General features: G+C 51.7%; 6 protein-coding genes across 6 annotated transcripts; all 6 read left to right on the top strand.

Annotated features, from left to right (window-relative positions):
* G6M90_00g100370 (uncharacterized protein) lies at nucleotides 1–984 on the top strand (the record flags this gene model as incomplete). The annotated part of the gene is made up of 1 exon (XM_014690827.1): nucleotides 1–984. One exon carries the CDS (start codon nucleotides 1–3, stop codon nucleotides 982–984), a length of 984 nt encoding a protein of 327 aa, XP_014546313.1.
* A 738-nt stretch (nucleotides 985–1,722) lies between these two features.
* Nucleotides 1,723–1,950, top strand: G6M90_00g100360 (uncharacterized protein; the record flags this gene model as incomplete). Its single annotated transcript, XM_066131574.1, has 1 exon — nucleotides 1,723–1,950. The coding sequence occupies one exon, from the start codon at nucleotides 1,723–1,725 to the stop codon at nucleotides 1,948–1,950; it is 228 nt and encodes a 75-aa protein (XP_065987574.1).
* Nucleotides 1,951–6,606: 4,656 nt separating this feature from the next.
* G6M90_00g100350 (uncharacterized protein) lies at nucleotides 6,607–9,219 on the top strand (the record flags this gene model as incomplete). Its single annotated transcript, XM_014690828.1, has 3 exons — nucleotides 6,607–6,887; nucleotides 7,247–7,537; nucleotides 7,593–9,219. 3 exons carry the CDS (start codon nucleotides 6,607–6,609, stop codon nucleotides 9,217–9,219), a joined length of 2,199 nt encoding a protein of 732 aa, XP_014546314.1.
* A 4,395-nt stretch (nucleotides 9,220–13,614) lies between these two features.
* On the top strand, nucleotides 13,615–14,100 carry G6M90_00g100340 (uncharacterized protein; the record flags this gene model as incomplete). The annotated part of the gene is made up of 1 exon (XM_014690829.1): nucleotides 13,615–14,100. One exon carries the CDS (start codon nucleotides 13,615–13,617, stop codon nucleotides 14,098–14,100), a length of 486 nt encoding a protein of 161 aa, XP_014546315.1.
* Nucleotides 14,101–15,538: 1,438 nt separating this feature from the next.
* On the top strand, nucleotides 15,539–17,431 carry cdc18 (Cell division control protein 18; the record flags this gene model as incomplete). Its single annotated transcript, XM_014690830.1, has 2 exons — nucleotides 15,539–15,587; nucleotides 15,660–17,431. 2 exons carry the CDS (start codon nucleotides 15,539–15,541, stop codon nucleotides 17,429–17,431), a joined length of 1,821 nt encoding a protein of 606 aa, XP_014546316.1.
* Nucleotides 17,432–19,783: 2,352 nt separating this feature from the next.
* Nucleotides 19,784–22,420, top strand: prr-3 (pH-response regulator protein palF/prr-3; the record flags this gene model as incomplete). The annotated part of the gene is made up of 2 exons (XM_014690831.1): nucleotides 19,784–20,401; nucleotides 20,525–22,420. 2 exons carry the CDS (start codon nucleotides 19,784–19,786, stop codon nucleotides 22,418–22,420), a joined length of 2,514 nt encoding a protein of 837 aa, XP_014546317.1.
* Between the last annotated feature and the right edge of the window lie 433 nt (nucleotides 22,421–22,853).

Genomic DNA, 22,853 nt, shown 5'->3' with positions numbered 1-22,853 from the left:
ATGCGTGGACCCGTCTCATTCGTTGCCGTGCTCTCAGCACTTGCCACGCTTGGTTCTGCACTCCCACAATTGGACATGGTGCCTCGAGCAGCAGCTACTACTCCTGTTAAGCCCAAGTATTCCGTGGTACCTCTTGAGCCTGGCGATGATGATCCACAAAGCGGCAACGGTGGCAATGGCGAAAATAGCTCCAAGGGCAGTGACGTGACCAAGACGGTCGTCGAGACCGAAGATCCTGTTACTCACACAGTCACGAAAACTGGCCAACCTGTTACTGTCACGCACCCGGCTCCTACCACCATCTCAATAATTCCCATTGGAGGCAACCCAGATGTTACAATAACTGTGACTGCTGAAGTGACACCCACTGTTGCATCAACGACGGCCTCAATTGCCACCCCTGCGACGACGAGCTCAGTGATTGCTCCTACAACCACTTCAGTTTCCGATTCAACAACGACTTCAGTTTCTGATTCAACAGCGACTCCAGTTTCTGGTCCAACAACGACTCCGGTTTCTGATCCAACAACAGCAACACTTACTACCACCTCCACTCAGGCCAACTCTACAGCAGCAACACCCATATCGCCCATTAGTTCCACAACATCCATCGTCGTCACCCCAACATCTCCCACGGATACAATCCCCTCGATCCCCTCTGCGACGCCGCCTGCACCAATGTCAACAACACCTTGGTCTGTTCCAAGCTCCAACCACACAACAACCACATCAAATCCATTTTCAGAAACCACCAACACAGCCGTACGCGCAACGACTCTTCTTGGAACCGGAAGTAGACCGGAACTGTCCGCCACGACTCCTGCGCCCATAGCGACTACCACCTGGATCCCCACCACTTTGAGCACTGTCTTCCTCACGCCCTCATCCTCATCAACCTCAACAAATACGTATGACGATGGCAAGTGGCACACAACATACCCAGCTTGGAATGACACCGCTACGCATCGGTTCCGACGTTTTTAAGATTATTTCATAAATTATTAATAAGTTCACATGTACAAACTCACCACATTGCCGATATGTTTTGAAACGCATGTAAGAAGTAATGAGAATGGGAGAGGGAATCGCGGCCATGGACGGGGAAGACATTGCAAGACGCGTGCAGAATATGGAGGAGGGCATCAGAAACTTGCAGCACATGGCCTTTGGAGTTTAGGATATCACTGGGGCATACTCATGCATATGTATATACATGTATGCATATTGTCAATTGGTTGTGGCGACACGCACCAAGCGCTGGGGTGTGGTACCATTTGCCTAGGTATATAATGTCGATAAACGGAATAATATCAATCTTACAAGGATGACAATACCTGGTGGATTTTCTTGGGTGTTTTTTTTTTTTTTTTAAAAAAATGCCCAGGTGAAAGCGGTTGTTATATATAGCAAGATATGCATGCCTGTCACATCACGCTCACTTTCGGCAACAATATTAATGCGATTGAACCAAGCAAACTCACAAGACAACAACAATGTCGCCGCGCTGAACAATATCAAAACTCCCAAATTTCAAATCAAATGCCATGACAACCGGCAACATGATAAATCTCAGAAACATCAACCAGTCCAACGCAATCTCGCAAATCGTGACTCCGCCCTCAACTACCGGCATAAAAGACTCGAGACTTCCCAGTAAGAAATCACCGCCGTCATGAGTGAAAAACCAGTGACTAAATGCTCCTCCAGAAACAAACACTCAGGATGTGGAACCCAGAGACAGACTTCCCCAACGCGAACGGCACGGCCATCACCATACAAACTTCGCCCACGGCCGAGAAGGAAACCGTTGTCATTGTGGCGGTTTTGGTGACTTGTGTCTTGTCTCTGGCCCTGACGGCAGTATCTGTGCTGCTTGTTCTACAGAGACTCCGTCGTATGACGAGGGTTCAAGGGGATGAGGCAGCCGCGAGCAAAGACGGCGCTGCTTGAGGGATTCACCATGGGGGCGGGCACAGAGGCCCCGAACAGAGGAGGGACTGAGAGCGAAGGCAGGACTTGTTTCTGCCCCGGTACACAAGGATTGCAAAACACCCGCGGGGCGGAGTATACGGCGAGCGGTCAGTACAGGTATTTCGGTTGGGGAAGCTGAGATGATGGCATTGGCAGCTCTCTCTTTCGCTGTGACGCTGCATTGGGCATTTTTTGCTGGAAGAAGAGCTCAACGTCGACTTGCTGATGTTACGACGCTGTTGGCGAATGCGCGTTGGTCTGCGAAGACGTTCGAGTCTGCCGGGTGTCTTGAGCGTATATATTCTCCGATCGCGTCCAACAATCGTCCACCAAGGAACTAGGTAGATTACGCAGTTCTATATACCATTGTTCAGTTGCGTGTCATACACGGACTACTCATCTAATGGAAGGAGGGTTGAGACCGTTCGGCGCGTGATAGTCTTCATGTTGCTCACCCTCCTCGTCCGCCACTTCACAGCTCACGGCTCCGCGGGATATTGACAGTAGGCTTCTTTAGCCGCAGCGTTTGGCAAGTCACTCTTTTGCTTCAAACTCTCGGTTTGGGGCTTGGTTACGGGATGAGTTGTCCGTGGCGATCCCGTCACGGCTCTGACTCGTGCATATGTAGTCGTTTGCTAGGCAAAATTTGAAGATACTAATTGGGCTAGAGGAGTTGTAGAAATGAATTCCCAGAAAAGGATCCAAATCTCGAAATTGCAGCGAAATATTAAAAAAACATGTCCAAACTCACTATTTTATGCGTGGATTAAACCCGAAATTTTGAGCAGCGGTAATGGCCCATGTCTCGCTCATATCGATCCCGGGGACCTGCCGCGCATTGAACATCTGCAGCCCAATCCAACCCTGCCATGATCCCGTCAGGCACAGGGCCTGGGGCCATTACACCGCTTCGATCCCAGCTGTCCCAACGTGAATCTGGTGGGTTCGTGACTCGATCCCGCCAATGTGATGTATACACGTCCGTGGCGATGGGTCCGAACTGGGCAGCAATTCGGTCACAAAGCGAATTTGGCAGGAAAGGCACCATTGTGAACAGGTTAAATTTCACCACGTCCCGATTTTATAAACTCGGTTTTTTTTTCTTTTAATTTTTTTAATTTCTTTTCATAAAGAGCAGAGAGAGAGGAAATCATCGGAGCCCCTCCTACGCCTTCAGCCGTTGATTTTGTCCAACGATTCAAGTCCATTCTTCCGAATTGGGCAATTCATATTGCCCTCGCCGACCATCTTACACAAATACACATGGATTTTTCTCAGCTACGGCCATTTTTTCTGCAAACGGCAATTGCACTCATTCTTTTGCCCATGCTTGCAGCTCATGCATACGCTCACAAGACTGAAATTGCACCGCCGAGTTTATTCAGACGCTCCCAGTCAGTTGGCTCGTCCTGTTCCACCGAAGGCCAATGGAACTGCATGACCAACTCGTTCCAACGATGCGCCAGTGGTCAGTGGAGTGCCGTGATGAACTGCGCTGCCGGGACGATATGCACCCCGTCTGGATTGACGGTCGAATTCAGGGTCCAGCATGACGGAACCGTGGATGGTTCCGGTGGGAGAAGCGCAGCGAGCGCCCTTGGTCAACCTTTATTAAGCCATGTTGTTGGCTGGGGATTGGCGGGTGGTGTGACTCTGTGGGCAATGCTTTAAGTTCATCGGTCCATGCCTTTCAGAGCTGGGCGTCGTTAAATGAGCGGACAAAATACCTGAAATGCTCTGCTGCTCTTTGGCGGATATCACTAACCTGGCCATGTTGTCCAAGTCCCATTGAATTCACACAGTTGAGTTGTATGGATGGGTACGGCGTGAAAAACAGCATATAAGAAGCCTCCTGCCGGCGCTAGCGCTCGATTGTATGTAACCAGACGTAACAATCATCCTCGATGAAGCTGTCTAGTGCTGAACTACAATCAAAGAGCATGTGTTTCTAGTCGTTGACTGGCGTGGATCTTGTATCTCTACATTGCCATTCAGAATACAATCAAGAATCATTGGAAACACGAGAACCCTTACAACGAGAGACTGCGACCTTTCATGTCCTGACCACCTTGACACACGAGCTACGGGTAATGATGCCGCGATACGGAGTAGCACACCTGAATAACAGTCTTGAAAGGGAATGAAGGCTGGCCTCCGTGCCAACATACAATTCTGTCATCGTTGGAGCCATTAACCGCGCCAACGTCCGGTCTGGGAGTGTCGATCGCGATGATGCGATTGGAACACTGTACCTGGCTCAGCATTGAGGAATATTTCGAGTTGTCGCAGTGGTCATTTGTCCCGCACATCCTGATCATTTTGCTGTGCTCCTTGCCCTCTTTCGACGAAGTGAATTCAGTCCGGAAAGAGTACCGAGTACCAACCATCTCTGTTCACCGTCAAGGGTAAGTAGAATTCCCAAGATAGTCGGCAGTGATAACTAAATTTTGAAAGCCCACTCGAAGGTATAGCGTAGTCCGTGCTTGCGGAGCATTTGCTGGCTTTGTCGTGTGCAACTGCTCTATTCAGACGAGTAAGGAGAGCGTGGTGGAGTGAGCCAGGGTTTGGCGCCGCCGAGGCCTGAAACAGTAGCCATTACTCAAGATGCTGGCCTGATCGGACACCCAGCGCCTGCTCATGAAACAAACTATTGGCCGAAGTTGCTATTGACTACCTACCTAGGTACAGTAGGTAGATGTGTTTGCTTGATGGCTGGCAACAAAGAAACCTGGGAGCTTTTCCATGTGCGCGCAACGAAGCTGGGATACAAAAACACCTCCGTACAGTAAGCATGTACAGTGGGCAAGAAAGTAGGAAATGCTGCCAAGTTCGCATAGATAGCATCATGGTGAGAATACCCCGTTTTATCCAGGCGTGCACCCACAAATCAAGTGGCCACAACATTGTTCGTGCTTGGCTGCTTTTTCAGTGGCAAGACTGATATCTGGACCTGGACATTGCCCAGTAGTCATTTCGGTGTGACCCTAGGCTGATAAAATTGGACGTAACCGGAATCTCGAGAAGGTTGATATTCTCATTCCTGGCTGTGAAGAAGGCATCACGACGAGTAAGATGATGTGTATTAATGGAATCTTGCGTGTCGCCTTCCGATAGCATGAGAACCGTCTCAAGTAAGTAACCCTTTCTGTATCTGGAATCAGTTCGGAGAAGATTGTATCGATTTGACATTCGTTTTCGTCACGAGGCATGTTTTTCAACAGTTGCCCAAGTACCTGCCATTCGGCCTAATGTTCTGAAACCAACATGGAACAGGACGCCAGCCGAGGTGTGAGACGGCGAGAAGCGTATGGCCCAGAATGTTTGTCGCTAGACGCTAGAACATTCAACCATGTTTTGTTTGGCTCGGTTGGCTCCTGTCGTCTGATACTGGCGAGCTGGTGAAGAGCTGGTTTATGGCGGTAAAGATTCTGCACTCATGTACATAAGGGGCTGATCCCTACCCATCTCAGTCCTGACAGAGATAGGGCCATTTGGGAAACAAGCCATCCGTTGCAAAACGTCTGTGCGATCAAGGACAAGGCCGACAGCACTGCAGCCACGGAAGGAGATCCATTGGCAAATTGCTATGTTTGCCGTCATTTTCCAACCGCGCGCGGGTTCGCGGACTGTGGATGCAAACGCATGGCTAGTGGCTCTGGTTGAATGCAGATCGCGACAAGGCAATTGCGGGGTGGGCTGACCCCTTGGCTGAGATTATAATTAGTCTCAGGAACAGTGTATGTACGGAGTACGGAGTATGGAGTATGGGGCATGGAGCATGGAGTACCGCATTATCGATGGAAATCATACATAAACCAGGATAAGCCATTGCAAGTCTGTCGGCCTTGAAACCCTGACAATACTCTTTGGCTCTGCCAACTCGACGGACCTCTTGTCTTACCAATTGCGAAGCCTTTTCCATCGGAAGGCACGGCGAACAGACAAAGGGAAGGAAGGAACTACCTCCCCGTGGTACGTGCGACCCGCTGACTTGCACATGTCTGGTGAGCTTTGAGCTCGCTTTGAACCAGACTGTCAATATTTATTTTTTGGCCTCGCAATCTTTTCAGCCAGCTTTTCAGCCATCATTGATCCGAAGCATCAACTCCATTGTCTGGCACGCGCATGGCCGAGCGGCCCACGAACAAGACCGTCAACACCACAACAACACCCAGACGACCAGTTGCCCTGGATGTTCTGGTGGCCCCTGCAACCACTTGGAGCACTCGCAAGAGTCAATATTAGCCACGCCACCCACCATCTCAACAAGTAGCTAAACGGCTTTTCCTTTTGTTCGGCCCTTGGTGTTGTGCATCAGAGGACGAAGCAAGCTCATATTGTGTGCTTTGGAACGAATAAAACCTCGGTTTTGCAAGACTGAAGCTCGAACCAGTCTAGAAATTGGTCAGTCCCAAGCCCAGCCAACTGGCCAAGCATCTGCCCACCCGGCTCAACCAATAAATAACTTACAAACCGGCCTTTTCGGTAGGTTCTCGCAGGTCAGAGGAGCTTGGGCGAGTCCGGAAAGCTTGCCAAGCGCTGCCAGCCACCGCCACCACCACCATCAACACACTCCGGCCTCCTGTGTCTCACGTTTTAGTAGGCCCTACCAAGTTTTTAGGCTTAGATTCCGCCATGTGGGACCGCCTGCGAACCTCGTCATCACCGTCTGCCATGGCAGCCCCAGAGGAAGTCTTCCAGGGACGTCATTCAGGTGGCAGCGTACATAAGCACATGGTGGCCCAAAAGCGCGCGCGAGCTGTCAGACCTGGGAGGACACATCATCGCCTAGACGCTGTTGACGACAACTTTCCCGAACCACTCGACGACTTGGGGATTTTTCACGATACACACAGCCCCAACCGATTCGCTATTCAGCGAGGCAAGGTCGTGCCCCGATACCACAACGTTGACATGTAAGCGCACGTTCCTTTTCGATTTCCCACCGCTATTTCTTGCATCAAGTGCCTTGGCGTGGCGCTTGCGTCTTTAACCCACCTGCTGGTCATGCGGTAGCTATTTTTAAGTATCAAAAGCCGACTTGGTGTTCATGGTCCAGGGCAGACTTGTCCTGCGCCACGCATTGTTTGTTCAAGTGAACATCATAAAAAGTCAATCAATACCTGTCATTGTTTGGGGCTGCGTGCGGAGCATAATTGCTCATCACAGCCCTTCTCACTGCGGCTATAGATGGCTCAGCCAAGTCGGAGTAAAAATATGTCTCCTGCGAACCTCACATTTCTCATATCTAATTTGTGATACTACTCGGTCTTAGTATTTTGCCATCGCAAAACGCATTTGGATCTGTGCATCCAGATATCGTGCCTCCTCGGCGAAGCTCCCGCAGAAAACAGCGCCAACAACTGCAGCTGCAGCTGCAACAATCCTCGCAACTTCAAACGAATCCTGTCTGGCGCCCAGCATCCTCAGTCTACGACAAGAGCGACGGAGAATCGTTGACACCTGTACCGAAATACAAACTGGAGTCTTCAACTGGCCTAGGCGGCTATGCGGCTGACCAAATATCGCCGCCCAGCTCGCCGGACGTTTGTGCCACGCAAGACCGGTACGTTGTATTTAGGATGTGGGGGGAGCTTGTCGCAATTCTGACATTGGAACAGGTTTACAGCTGGAGATGTATCCCCTATCGATGACGACTTGGATGACATTCAGCGGACAGCATTTCATGGGAATAACCATGATGCCCTCTGCCTACCGTCGCAACAACAAAGGACTGCTATACCCAAGCCAAGTCTATCTGCACAACATGATGACGGAGGTCTAGTGACTCAGCCACGAGAAATTCAATCACATGGTGGAAGAGCATGGAACGAGCAAGTTCATACTGGACGGGTACTCACCCCTCCAGATAGCGATTCGTTTCGTCATACCCGGCGTCCAGTCATGTCTATTGATTCAAACACGCCTCTTTCCCCCCTCGAAAATAAGAATATGAATATCTCTTCGCCTTCACATGGGTTACAAATGCGCTGGCCTACAAAAGAGAAACCGCAACCACTCGATAGCCGCCCGCCTTGGAATGGAGCTAGCGGCCGGTCTGTGATAGTCGAACCTGTTCGCGACGACTTGAATGTTGCGCCACTGGGCATTCCGCGAAAGAGCAGCAAACGACCCGGTCGCAACGGGAGACCCCTGGCAGCAGCTACAGGATCTGGAACGTCCGAGTCTTTTGGCGCTGGAAGCACGATGAGGAAGTTCTTCCCTCTTACCGCTAAGCACAAAACCAGAAAATCGATCTCACCACCGACCCAGCTGTCTATTGAGCGGCAACCTGTCACTGCCGAGAACCCGTATCCAAGTCCACCCCACAGTGATTTCCCAACGCCCGAGCCCAGGGCTCGTCATACCCCTCCACCCAACTGGCATAACCAAGCTCTCGCGTCACATCCACCAGAGGCTCTCCCGTCTTCCATCAAAGCCTTCAAGAGGAAGCCGCCTCCTCAATCAAGCCAGGCAAGCTTTAGGCCGAACTCCTTGCCTTCAAATGCCAAATCTTCAGACGGCGCGGGAAATATAGTCACCCCCGCCTGGCCGTCTTCAGCCCGCCCAGATGAGACATGGGTGCCACCCCCTTCGCGTTTCAGCATCACCACCTATGCAACATCAAATCCAGGCACTCCTCGACAATCCGCCGAGGAAGACGTACCACCACTACCAAATATGCCACCGGCTTCCGGCTCTACGAATACTGGGAAGCCAGCGGTTGGCGACAGACACAGGTCGACTAGCTTTGGGGGGCGTGCGGTGGTGTCGATGTCGAGCCCATACACGAGTGTGGGAGCATCTCGGGGTCTTTCTGGTGGCTATGATGCCACGGGTCAATATCGTCGGTCCACGAGCGACATGAAATCGGCAGACCGTCGGGCGTCTACGTTGTCAATGTCTAAACCTCTTCCTCCGGCGCCACCTGAGCTGTCGCTCGCTGACGATCCAGTCTCGCAATTGAACTCTCAACTTAATAGTCTCGCTCACCGCCGCGTCAATATTGAGAAGAGCATCAAACAGATGACGGAGCTTATGCCCCAAGACAACTTGTTGGCTAGTGATCAGGTTCTGCGCAGGCGAGAAGAGGAGAAGCAAAAGGTTGAGGGACTCCGGGAGGAATTGGCCATGATCCAGAGTCAAGAGCATGAACTAGGCCTTCGATTGTTCCGTGCTTACAAACGCCAAGACAAGAACGCTGAATATGAGCCTACAACGCTATGGGTGCGAAGAGTGGCTGGATGAGCATGGACACATCATTCTCCCTGAATGTGAGATCAGTGGTCTTTGTATTGCACCACCAGCATTGTGTTTATGCTAAGAGCTGTATTTTTTTTCTCTTCTAGTTTTGAGCTGACCCATGCCAAAACTCTCATTTGTATTGTATGATGTATTCTGCGACGACGTTGTTGCTGATGACTAAATGATTTTAAGGAGCTGAGTGTGATATCCTGCTTCTTTGGGTGGTTAGAAGCGTGTTTCTGGAGGCTCCTTTCAACTACTAGCCGGGTCATAGCTTGCGGTCGGATGGTAGCTGATTGAATTGTATAACCGACATTTGGCTGGCGATGTTCCTTGTGTATATATGTGACCCTAGGCAACGAAGTCTAGGATCAGGGAATGTTACGCACTGATGGAGCCCAATGCCGGCACATGATTAATAGTTTGGGATAAGACAGTGAACTTGAGAGCACTTCAATGTTGTCATTGATTCGAACTACAAGATGCTTGCAAGGGGCACATCGACGGATGAGTCTAGGACGGGGCGTGGCTTCTCAGATTGCGCTTTTTTACTTGTGCACCGTACGCGTCTAGTCTATTCCAACGCGTTAGACGTAGTAGCGGTACGCAATGAATGAATTTCGGTTGTGTCATTGCCTGTGTGCTGTGCGGCGATTGTGTCTTGGTTGGTTGGTTGTGTAGACGTTCAGTCTGTGATTCACTTCAATGTTTGTTCTTACAATGGCTCCTGGAGCCTGCGCAGAAAATCTTCAATTCCTAGCGTAATGCAGCTTTCCTATTTGCCAGAAGGCATATTTTGCATGTGGTATTCTCAGACATTGGCCATGTGTCAAAGAGGCTTCTTGCATGTTGGTATATGCTACGTGCTCATGGCAAAGCTCCGACAGCCAAGTTTTGGAGTTGACTCGTACATGTATACCAATATTATCTCAGCCGTTATGCGTGATTGATTGGTACTTGATGTTTATTGCTATACCTGATATTTGCGGTGTGCGTCTGAGCTCGTGCCGCCGCCGCTGTAGGCGACAGATGATTAATTATCTGCTCTGGCGGCCCTTTGTTAGGTCTTTGGCTTTTGGCAAGTCACAATATTACAGAGAACAAGTTATAAATTATATAAATTAGTACTCACAAGTAGGGTGGGATTTAGCCGAGGTCACAAGTTAATATGTGTTGCCAGTCATGGTTGACGCCTATGTCAGGGGAGAACAATCCAAGATGTTTCTTGTTTCCTAATTCATTCAACCTCAATCTTCCAAAGGTCTTGGATTACAGCTACAGGGAAAAATTAGCCTCCAACCGCATCTGTTCCATTGGCGAATCGTGACCGCAACAGCCACGAGGCAGAGCACCGCCGACTACGGGGGAGTATCCAAGGCAGCAACGTCCAGAATGAAACTCGCCCAAATATTTCTACTAGTCCTCTCGCTCATGTCGACTTCGAGAGGACATTGTTGCTACTGGAGGAACGGAATGGAAGCAACTCATCTACGTCCATGCAGCCAAGGGCCAGGCAAGTCAACCTCAGGGTGCTGCTACGAAAGCCACTGTTGTCTATCGAACGGCCTTTGCTACGGGCCGCACAACATGGCCATATACCGGGCCGGCTGTCCGGACAAGAACTTTAGGTCGATAGTCGTGCGCGAATTACTGCCACAAAGGCAGCAGTATCAGTGAATCGTTTGGTATGACAACGAGCACGTTGCGGCCCGAGGAGTAAAGAAGACTCGGGCTGATACGAGCCACCTCGCAGCAGGCAAACAGCACTCAGGAGTGTGGGCATGTGGCAATAGGAAATTCGCCTGTCATTTGTCCCTTTTCAGCATCAGGAACTTCATAGTTCCCCGGGGGGGGGGACAGAAATTGTTGACAATGCCGCGCTGCGAAACGACGTTGCAGCGCTGACGACTGCGACGAGCGCGCCATGGAAACGGTGCAGAGGGACTGTACCTATCGTAACCGCCGTCACCATTGGCATCGGAGTTGGTGTTTCGTTGGCGTGAGCCACGGCGGCCTTTGCGGCGTTGTTCGTGCGAGAGAGGAGGAAAGGAAACCTGCAACTCGCCCGAGAGTGATTCTACGACTCTGGGGAATTGGTCAACAGCGCAGTTGACTCGGCTTACTGCTGCGTGAAGGGCTGCAACAGAGCCTCTGAGGAGTGAGGTGATGGGTACTCAGGAGTCAAGAGACACGGACTGGGCTGTTGAGTCAATGTACATAGCTTGAGGGCGTAATACAGTTATATTGTGTTTTTTTCCTCCGGGGGAGCTAATGCCTTACATTTAAATTAAGGGAGGCCTCAATGCTGGCAGAAATCAAGATATATTTGGAATGTTTTGCGTATTTTGGATGCTGCGTTTCCTGCAACACTACGTGTGGCATCGACACATGGTGCATGATGACGACGGAGTCTCTTTAGTTGATCGCTGCGACTTGGCGGATCACACCCCCCCCAATACCCCAATACCTTACTGCTCTCATTGATCGTCATTGCTGTTAGGGTTAGACATGGCAAAAGGGGGGATTGACCTTCTCACCCATGTCATGTGAATGAGACCGCTGCTGGCATCCATGCGGGAGATCAGAATGAGGAAACTTGTTTATTTTCCGGAACGCGAACGAGGAACGTCATGTCATGTTCTGACTCTGCCATGTTCTTGATCAAGAGTCATTGGACTTGAACTGCGCCATCCTGCTCGTCTTGGTAACGCAGTGACAGGGCTGCTTCAAACAGCAGCTGCCACGGCCATGGCCATCTCCTCGAGACTGGCTTGTTTCTTCTGCTGGGCCGCATGGTTTTTGTCGAGATAAATGGGCCAGACTGAGACTTGGTAGACCACAGACACCCGGATGCTCAGGGAATTGTATTCACTATTCAGCTCAAGCCGTTTCACAACCAGCGTGTTTCGGCGCCAGATGGATAGAATTCGTGTCAGCGGGACCTATGGCATATGATGGATGAGTAGCTCAGCCAAGACGAAGCTAAAAACCCATCATCATTGGCCCTTTGTCAGAGAAATACCCGGAAAACAAGCACAGTTCAAGTTTTGGCAACGTCCAGATTGTCGATGTAGTATCCCGAGACACTGCGTTGAACCACAGCACAACTACCGCGGAATAAGGCCCAAGAAAGTATTGGTGAATAGATATCGTCAGATTTTCCATCCTGTGAATTGGCACATTACCCAGATAAGCGTCTGTCTCATTGATGGTGTGGTATATGTATGCAGACCGTCCTCATCATCCGCAAACTATGAAAAGGCCTCGCGCTCGCCGTTAGTGTCGGTATTATCTCGTTGCCTCTCCCACGGCGCGTCAGCAGATGCTAGCTCCCAGGGAAACCCCAGATTTCTATTTCCAGGACGACTCGGGCCAAGTGAGCTCCATGTTGAGCTCCATGTTGGACTGGTCATTGAGCTCGTGGCATCAAACGGCGAAGAACTGGGTCCGTGTCAGCTCTTACTCAATACAAAACATGACATGAGCTTAAGTGTAAAATATCCCGAGCTAGTAGTTGACGAACGAGCTGGGCAATTGTCTTGGCTTTTCGTGGAATTCGTGCGGAATCCGGCCGAGATGCCACGAGGGAACAACCAGGCGGGGAGACGAAACGGGCATTCAATGGCGCCAAGAGCAAGGAACAATCATGGAAACTTGTCAAGACACCATCGCGGCCGTGGCTTGCCTTCCATCTCATGCGCCGAGGTGCGTCGTGGTGGCAGGGTTTGACGTGTTTCAAGTCGAGCGACTCAGACAAGAGCTGAAACCCAGATTCGAGTTTCGCGGCTTCATCACGACGAGGTTCGGAGGCCCTTTTCGGCACAGCCTTACGTCTCAGCTCCACCCGATGAACATGCTTGGATATTACTCGTCCTTTTGCCGTTTCGGGGTGGCATCTCGAGCCTGTCTGTACGGGTCTCGCGGCTCAGTTGGCTCACGATGAGAGCGCGCCGGCGGACCAAGACAAGAGGAAGAGCAAGACGGCAAGCAGGTGGCTTCCCCAAGCACCATAATCTGCGCGAGACGACGCAGCTGAAACCAGACTTCAGACCATCCAAGCTTTCTGTGCGACACGCCAGCGGCATGGCGCTGCCGAGCCTTGAACGCCCATCACTGATCAGAGACCCTTTGCCAGGATGAGGATGCCAATCTCTTCCTCTGCATAGTTTCGCTAACACGGTGGATCATGTTTCGGTTGAAAATGATCCGTCGTCCAGACCGTCACAGAGTAACAGGCTTGATGTACGAGAGAAATACAAATATAAAAGAGTTGTCGCATCAAGACTCCAATGTCGAAAGGATCCTTATAACAACCACAATTAGCAACTCAACAAATACTCTCCATTCTCACAGCCTCTATTTTTTTTTCTACAACTAACTACTCTTTAATCCAACAATATGAAGGTCTCATCTGCTTTCGTCCTCACTCTCCTCACCGGCGCGCTGGCCGCGCCATCCATCGTTCCCGACGACTTCGAGAAGCGCGACGTTGACGCCGCAGCTAGAGACTCGGCAATCGCGGATGCTGTTCAAGCTAGACAAGTCGACACCACCGTCACCCTCGACCAGCGTGATGAGGACGTCGAGATGGTGGCACGAGCGCCCGGAAATGCCAACGCCCAGGGCGCCAACAAGGCAGGACAGAAGGCAGGACAGAAGGCAGGACAGAAGGCCGGACAGAAGGCCGGACAGAAGGCCGGACAGAAGGCAGGACAGAAGGCAGGACAGAAGGCAGGACAGAAGGCCGGACAAAAGGCAGGCCAGAAGGCAGGCCAGAAGAATAATGGCGCCAACAACGCAAAGCAGAACGCCGCGAGCGACGCGGCCGAGGCCGCCAAGCCAAGAGTGACGAGCTCCTTCGACGCCCCCGGTGTCGTCCTCTAGATGCCATAGTTAGATTTTAATACATGCTGGGCATTATTAAATTTCGGTCCTTTCTTCGTTCGCATAGCTTCGTGGTTGATCAACATGTCAGGACAACTCGGCGCCTCGAACCCCTGTTTATCAAGAGGCTGTTGAAGGAGAAAATCATGTGCTGGTGAAGTACTCTGTATAATGGCTATGACAAGATTTCAGATAGTAAAGCTTCGCAAGCAACCGTACTTGCCGAATGGTATGGCCGTGGGTCAGTATCATGACGAGGATGGCAAGCCGCGAGTCTTCCATTGCCGGCACCTCAGAAATGTGTCTTGCATATGCGTCACTGATAACCTTTTCAGAATTCTGGAACTTTCGGATCTCGCTTCTCTTATACAAACCGAGCCTAACTAACGCATAATACGTCAGAGTCTGTAGTCGCAGCAACTCTCGCGGCGTGATGATGCCTTCCCAGAATCACATCAAGATATGTGTTGCCCTAACGCTTACACAAATCACCCTGCTTTTGGTAGAGAACATGGAGTTGCTCGTTGCGGAATCGAACATGGGTGTGGTTACAATACCGCCAGGGCTTAAAGCCAAGCACATGGTTCATGATGCCCGTCGACTTGCATGGTTCCACAAAAGTCGATCAATGCTCCATGTTGGCAATGAGTTCCGGGACAAAACTTTGCTCACAGGCAAGAAGATCTAGAAAGATGGTCAAACGCTAGAGTCACTTCAAAGAGGGCAATGTATCGTGTTGTGGTCGATTGGACTGACTGAGATTTGCAGACTGTCCTGCCCAAGTCGGGGGTCATGAGGGTAAACTTCAAGGACGTCGTACTGCTCGAATATTCTCCAAAAGCCCGATATACATGTATTTGTGACACGCTCTTGTAATTGCCGGAGAATGGTGGAAAACTCGGGTTGGCACCCGCAGTTGGAAATTCCTAGTAGCACGGGACGTTTGATGATTGATCCATTGCATCACGAACACGGCTGCAATTCATCCAATGGACTGTTCATGTGCTGGAGCTATACACCCGTTTGTTCGGTACGCAGACACAATATGTGGAGTGTGCTTTAAAGTGCTCCGTAGCATGAAAGAATTTATGTAAAGATGTGAATGAACCACAGAGTCTTTCTTCATACTTAGGTGGTGCCGATGAAAGGCGCGTCACGTGCCGCGCGTCACGGGCCATAATTTAATGGGTTTGCGCGTTCGGTCGCGTATCACGCGTACCAACGCGCCGCCGTCCGTCTTCACGCCTCTTGTGGCGCGGCTACGCAAGGGCAGGTATGGGTACGACCTCCCATGCTTCTTAATTGCCCTGGCTACCGCTGGTCTGCGCTCCCCTTCGACTTCCCATCTCCCCGTTTTCCAAATTCCAACATTTCGGCAAGGACAACCGCTCTTCAATTGCACCGCATAGCCATAATTTGGAAGGCACTGTCCATCACAATGCCTCGCTCTGCTTTGGGAAAGAGGGATCGCAACGATGGGGATTCTGGTAAGTGAAGGAGACGTCATGCGAAGGTGAATCCTCTACATCATTGGCTGAGGCTGACTGAATGAGCAATAGTCGTTGTTGCAACTCCCACCAAGAGACTCAGACACCACGACGCATATGCCCTCTACAAGGATGATGAGGAGAACCAGGACCCTCAAAGCACTCCCGATGTCCACGACACCATCAAGATCGAGGTGGAAGTGGTCGAGGATGCTCCTCGGAAGAGACAAAGATCTGAATCCATCAAAAAGAACCCAGTCACGCCATCGACTCCACGACATCGAGATGTGCTGTCAGCCTATCCTACCACTCCTCGACATGCGGTCATGTCGGCGGGAAAACTTTTTAAACGTCTGACTCCAAACTCGCCTCTGTCCCCGTCCACCATCCAGACCATCTACCACTCTGCACGGCAACTCTTTAGCCGTGGGGCAGAACCAGGACAGCTCATCGGAAGAGAATCTGAGCGGATGGAGTTAATCAAGTTCCTCAACCGCTGCAGCTCGTCAACACCAAGCGGCTGTCTCTACGTTAGCGGTGCACCCGGAACCGGCAAGAGCGCTATGATCACAGAAATGACTCGGGGCTTCTCCGACAAGGACGGTATCAAGAGTGTATACATCAACTGCATGAGCATCAAGTCCTCCAAAGACCTGTACACCACCTTGCTCAACGAGCTCGGAGAAGACACCAACATCTCATCAGAGACTGAAGCTATTTCAGCACTCCAGCTGGCATTTTGCCCCAAAACAAAGTCATCCTCAGTTTACCTAATCACCCTGGACGAAATCGATCACATCATGACCATGGGCCTTGAGAGCCTTTACCGGGTATTTGAGTGGTCTCTTCAAAAATCATCCCGTCTGACCCTGATCGGCATCGCAAACGCTCTGGATTTGACCGATCGCTTCCTGCCACGACTGAAGTCGAAGAATTTGAAGCCAGATCTACTGCCGTTCCTGCCATACACGGCCGCCCAGGTTAAGAATATCATCACCACAAGGCTCAAGTCTCTCATGCCTGAGGGTGGCAAGGACGGTTACGTTCCCTTTATTCACCCAGCCGCCATTGAGCTGTGCTCTCGAAAAGTCGCCAGCCAGACTGGAGATCTTCGAAAGGCCTTTGAGATATGTCGCCGTGCACTGGACTTGATCGAAACCGAGACCAGATCGAAACATGAGGAAGAGGCTCGAGAGAAGCTACTGCAGATGACACCGTCCAAGCGGCCCTTGAGCGAAAATGTGAATGGGGCTGCGGGAGTTGGATCGGCGGCGAGGAGCGTTCTGCAAATTATGGCCAGCTCTCTCAAGAGCTTGTCGGCAGAGACTGCGCCTCGGGCGTCGATAGGACATCTCAACAAGGTCACCGCTGCAGCCTTTAGCAACGGCACAACTCAACGGCTCAAGACACTGAATCTCCAACAAAAGGTTGCTCTCTGTGCTCTGACAGCGTACGAAAATAGGAGTCGAGCGTTGATGAGGGCGTCCAACACGCCTGCCACCCCGTCCAAGTCTCAGTCATCGGCGCCGACAATCAAGATTCTCTTTGACACATATTGTCAGTTGTGCACCCGAGACTCCTTGCTGCACCCACTGTCAAGTTCAGAATTCCGAGAGGTTGTTGGCAGCTTGGAGACGTTGGGCCTCGTTGCTGCTGTGGATGGCAAGAATGGCAGCTTCAACATGGCACAGACACCTAGCAAGCGTGGGCGGAAGTCGACTGTTGGCAGTGAAGGCGAGAAGCGTATCGCTAGCTGCGTAGGAGAGAAAGAAATCCAGTCGGTGGCCGATGGACCAGCCGCTGGCATCTTGAGGAGTATTTTGTCAGGTGAGGCATTGGACTGAGGTGTAGACTGACGGGGACTCGACCGTCTTGGAGTATAAAGGCACTGTTTGCATAAGTAGGGTGTTGCATTTTGGGCGGATTTGGCGCTGGATTGTATACATGGCATGAGTTTGGCACAGGCGTACGTGATGTGAGGAGCACTAGATGATGGAAAGCATTCATGGCATTAGTGGCGCAGGTTATGTGTTTTGTACAATTTTGTGGTTGGCTGGCATAGGACGATACCCAACACGAGTAAAGAAATACACTGAGGCTGTAACATTTCTTTTTGCTACGCAGATGTGAAAGTCGAGCTGGACCACTACAGCTACGGGAACTGATTCTATGGAATTATCTGGTGATAATAGAGAGAGAAGAAGAGCTCACACTACCAGGAGATTTCTCCACTTTTAGTGGTACAGTTGGCAGGTGCCATGTCCCCCCAGCATGTCATCACAGAGGTGTGGACGATGATGGAGCATCGGTGGCTTGAGAGCTGACAGAAAGGCAAAGATTGAAGTGAATCAAGCTTTTCTTGGCTTCCCCACGGGTCTTCAAACGACCCAACCAGGACATTTGGGTTGTTCTGAGGGTACAAGAGTATATGTATATATACTGTACCTACAGTAGATATGGACGTGCACGAGGGATGAGACGGAGGAGTACGGAGTACAGAGAGCATTCGTGCCTCGATATGCCTCTAGGTACCTAAATACTCAGGTACTCAAGGTACATACATGTATGTAGCATGTACAGAAACGTACCTGTGTTGGTGGTTGCGCGCCACGCGAGAGCTATGACGGCCGATGCAGAAAACGTGACGTTGAACCAGGCCGCCAGCCCACTATAGAATTCTAGAAGATGCAGGCATCGCCAATCTTGACAAGAAAATACAAGATGGAAGAGGAGGGAGGAGGAGGGGGAAAGACTTAGGTAGCGATAAAGAAATATACATGTGCACGCGCGGGCAACACCCCAAGTCGGGCATGACAATGGCGACTTGGTCTGGCCTGCATCGCTCGACCATGGCTTTGCGTTTGGGAATTTGTAGTCCGTACGGAGTCGTCCTGCAGCAATTGTTTGTGAAGCAAACCGTTTTTTGGTTCCACGGGCAAAGGTCGGTCTCTCGATGTGTCTCAGACAAGGAAAAATGACGTGTCAACTGGCAGAGTCATGGACCTTGGTCCCAGCTTTCCGACATGGGAGCTGGCAGAGCTCCAGCACGAAGCAGAAGGCCAAGCATCAAGCATTATGTACCTAGGTGCCTAGGTAGTTGGAGTGTTGATTGCTCAGAACATGCCGCTGCCTTTGCTTTTTCATTCTTCCTTTCTTCTATGTCGGGCATGGCGTAACCCCCCTATCGGATGGAGGATGAGAGGGTGTGGTGCATTCTGTTCCATTTGATCCGTTGTTGCAGACTCTGCCACTGCGATGCCACGGTGAGGCCACCATGATGGCAGAGTCGTCCCGCTAAAGCACGTGGGGGCTCTCTGGGCGGGTGAAGATTGTCGAAAGGTGGTGTGCAGCCGATTACTCCGTAACCATTGCTCTTGCCCCCCCCCTTTTTTTTTTTAATCTGGCTGTGGTTTGGTTTTTAGGGCTGGTGGTATTCGGCGAGTTGTCCGGCTGGCGCATGAGCGAGGAATCGGCATGGGCAGGATGCTGGATGCTGGATGCTGGATGCCCGACCTCCTTGGCCGCCCTACCTGCTGTGCTTTGTATGTACTTACTTAGAAGTAGTCAAGTACTCCGTAGGAGAGTACGAGTCGCCTGAGCATGATCGATAATACATAACTGGTGACAGGGGCAGAGCTGTACGGCAGGTGCATTGTGAATATGAGGACTGAATCGTCAGGTCCAACATTCGCAATTGAATGTTTAAATGGGGCCAGTGACCAGACTGGATCCATCATTGACTGTTGGCCTGCACATGTGTGCATGTGCCCTGGCCGCGACGCCCCTCTCTCCGATGTCCCTTCTTGGCCGTGCGTGCTCACACTCGACCCCTGCGAGCGCTCCGGGAAGCCCCCAGGCCCAAGCCCAACGGCGCAGATGCAGCTGGCAGACCTCCCGCCCCAGCCCGCCGCCAAGCACATCCATGTCTAGTTTTGGGTTTGACCCTCGACGCAGCCTGTTCCATCCCGTCGTGACTCGACTCGACCGGACCTCTTGCTCGTCCGCATCATCAATAGCATCATAGCTTCATTGCATCACAGCCTCGAGGCGTCGAGGGCAGCGACCACCGACGGAATCGCTTGCTCCTCTCAGGCACCGCGTCTACGCCTGCGTCTGCGTCCTGCGTTTGCATTTGCACTTGGGTTTGCGAGCCTTGCCCTTGGGCCTGGCCCGCAGCCGTCCGACGTGCTCGCCCAATGCCGCGAGATCCCCCACGGGATGGAGCCGGCGGCCGTCTCTCGACATCGTCGACGCCCTCGTTCACGACGCCTGCCGCGGCTGCCCGAGTCTCTGGGGATCCCGAGAATGAGAATGAGAGTGCCAGCGAGGCCGTGCCCGCGCCGTCGCTGGCCAAGTCGCCACATGCATCGTCAACTGCAGCTCCGCGCCCGAGCCTGTTGTCGCGATTGAGCCTGCCCTTGCAGCTGCCGCTGCCCCTCCGCAGCAGAAACCGCAACGTCGTCGACTTCCACATCCGCTGTGACGAGCCGCACAGGACGTATGCCGCCGGGGATTCCGTTCGCGGTGCCGTTGTTCTCGTCGTCGTCAAGCCGCTGCGCATTACCCACCTCGTCGTCTCGCTGCATGGCTTTGTCCGAGTCCTCAAGGACCCCACGTCCGTGGCGAAGGCGCAGAGCGTCACCACACTGCCCCCGCCAGGCAGCTCGCGACGGCCACAGTACCAGGGCAATGGGCTGATTAGTCTGTTTCAAGACGAGCAGGTTCTAAGCGGCGAGGGGAGGATAGAGCCGGGCAAATATGAGTTTGGCTTCGATTTGATATTTCCGGATAAGGGCCTGCCCAGCAGCATTGACGTAAGATACACTCCTCCCTCTCTCTCTCTCTCTCTATATATATATATATATAAAGCCAAGGTGTCGAGAAAGAAAAGACACAAAGAGAGAAAAAAAGAAAAGAAAACTAACGTGGGATATTAGTTTGAACGGGGAACCATTTCATACTCCATTACTGCCACAATAACAAGACCCACGACCATCGCCCCGACCTCTACCTGTGAGAGAAAGGTTACTCTTGTCCAGCAAATAGACGTCGGATTGCTTGCGCCGCCGCGGTCGAGAACCATTTTCCTAGAGCCAATATCTAAACGGACGCGAAGAAAAAAGCCTGCCGTCAACGACAAACCGTCCGGCTCCGCTTCGGTCGACATCAATGATGTTGCTTCCGAAGCCGACTCATCCGTCATCACGGAAGATTCTACCCGTGGTGACAACACCCATAGTTCGCCCATTGAAACCCGCACAGGATCTGCCCCAAGCGATATGCATAGCGAAATCAGCGGAGAGAGTGGCCGTAGCGTCAGCACCGCCAGTAGGGCCGAGTTCACCCAGTTATCACACGTGGGCTCGACACTTACGTCTGCGGCAAAACAGCAGGTTGTGGATGACAAGACGATTACAACGACCGTCGAGTTGCTCAAGGGCGGCTGCCTTCCTGGTGACACTGTCTCGGTGAGAGTTATGGTGCAGCACATCAAGAGGGTGAAGAGCATGACTGGTGTCATTGCGACTCTGTTTCGGCAAGGGAGGATTGATACAAACCCACCGCCATCATTGATCGCCCAAGGCGTCCACTTCGCAAGGAAGCTACACAAAGACGACCCGTATCCAAAGTCACGAACTGGGCTGGCAGGGCTGTCATTGTCGTCAAGTGGCTCAACGAGCATGTTTCGCAAGGACTTGGACCAGAATGCCGCACCTCTCATCATCGACCCTCAAACGCTGCAGGCTTCAGTCACAGTCTCCGTGAGGGTGCCTGACGATGCTTTCCCAACAATCAAGGCTGTGCCAGGTGACATGATAAGCTTCAAGTATCAAGTTGAAGTGATTGTTGACCTTGGAGGCAGGCTGTCGAGTCAGCTAGGGGCTGGTGGTTCGACATCAAGATTTGGCACATCCAATGGCAGCAATACAGACTCAAACCAAGGCTCATTCGGCCCCCAGAGGGGCTCCAACATTGCAGACACCTCGCAGGTTAGACGTGAAAAGGGCATCATATCATTGTCGTTTGAAACCGTCGTGGGGACTACCGACAGCTCCAAAGCACGGCCAGCTGCGAAGCCAGTCGCCAAAACAAGAACCATTCGAATTGCGGAGGAGGCTGGCGAGGACGAAATCATCCAGCCTGAAACTCCATCCCATAATAGCCCTCACCATCCACTCAACTCAATACTCGCCAATGGGCAGTCACACCTATCACCTCCTAATGCTCAACTCGACTACACCACCCCGCCTCCACATCCTGCTGATGTCCAACAGCAATCTTCCTTGGCTACGACGGGTTCATCACGAGACATTCAAGTAAATGGCCATCGCCCACAGGCCGCCCCGTCCTACATTCCGCCGCCTCAGATGCCTGATCAGAGCCACATGTCCGAGAAGGACAGAATACGACAAGCTGAAACAAGACTATTACCAAGTCAACCGCCCGCGGGGCCTTCAGCACCAGGGGAAGACGACGATATTTACGATGCAGAAGACACGCCTCGTGCGGCATCCTCTGACCCCGTTGTTCCAGACATGGACGAAGCCGAAGCTGCTCCATCCGCACCCACAGAGGACGAAGTAACCGCTGGCCACCCGACGGAGGACAAGCAAGAGCTCGAGCGTCGAAGACTGATGGAAGAAGCCAGCGTGCCACCAGAATTTCCAGATGACATGGAGCGGCCGGGAGGTAGCTCATCAGCCGATGCTGCCAACGAAGCCACAGCCCCTGATCTCGATGAAGCAGATGAATATCCTGGATACGGCGTGGGTGCCGGTCCATCTCGGGACGGTGACTCACATATGGAACAACTACCAGCGTATCACAGATGAGGTGGGGAAAAACAAAAGGGAGGGCCGCTATATTGTATATAAGGGGTTGGTTCTTGTCTATTTCATGTTTCGTGATTATAGAGATATCGGTACGAGCACACGAAAATTGGATTCAATGCACAATATGGATCAAGGAGTCCGCATTTGATTGATGCGAGCATGGGAGTTTTGGTGGTATATTATGTAAATGGCGTTGAGAATCTGGTTTTGCATCGGGATTTTGGCAAGAATTCCTTGGGTTTTAATTTACTTTTTTGTAATAACTGGACTCGGAGGCCGTTGCCAAGATGTGCATTGTGTGTTTTCTGACCACACATGTGTGCATTCCCTAGGTTCACTACGTGCAGATATGGCTGACTCCTGGACGACACGATGCCCCCCCCCCGGGATCAACAACACATTCAAATCACACTTCAAGACCATGGCACTAACC

Source organism: Metarhizium brunneum, chromosome 6, assembly GCF_013426205.1.
Source record: "Metarhizium brunneum chromosome 6, complete sequence".
Lineage (NCBI taxonomy): Eukaryota > Fungi > Ascomycota > Sordariomycetes > Hypocreales > Clavicipitaceae > Metarhizium > Metarhizium brunneum.
The sequence above is the reverse complement of the archived record's forward strand: the minus strand, read 5'-3'. Positions and strand labels throughout refer to the sequence as shown.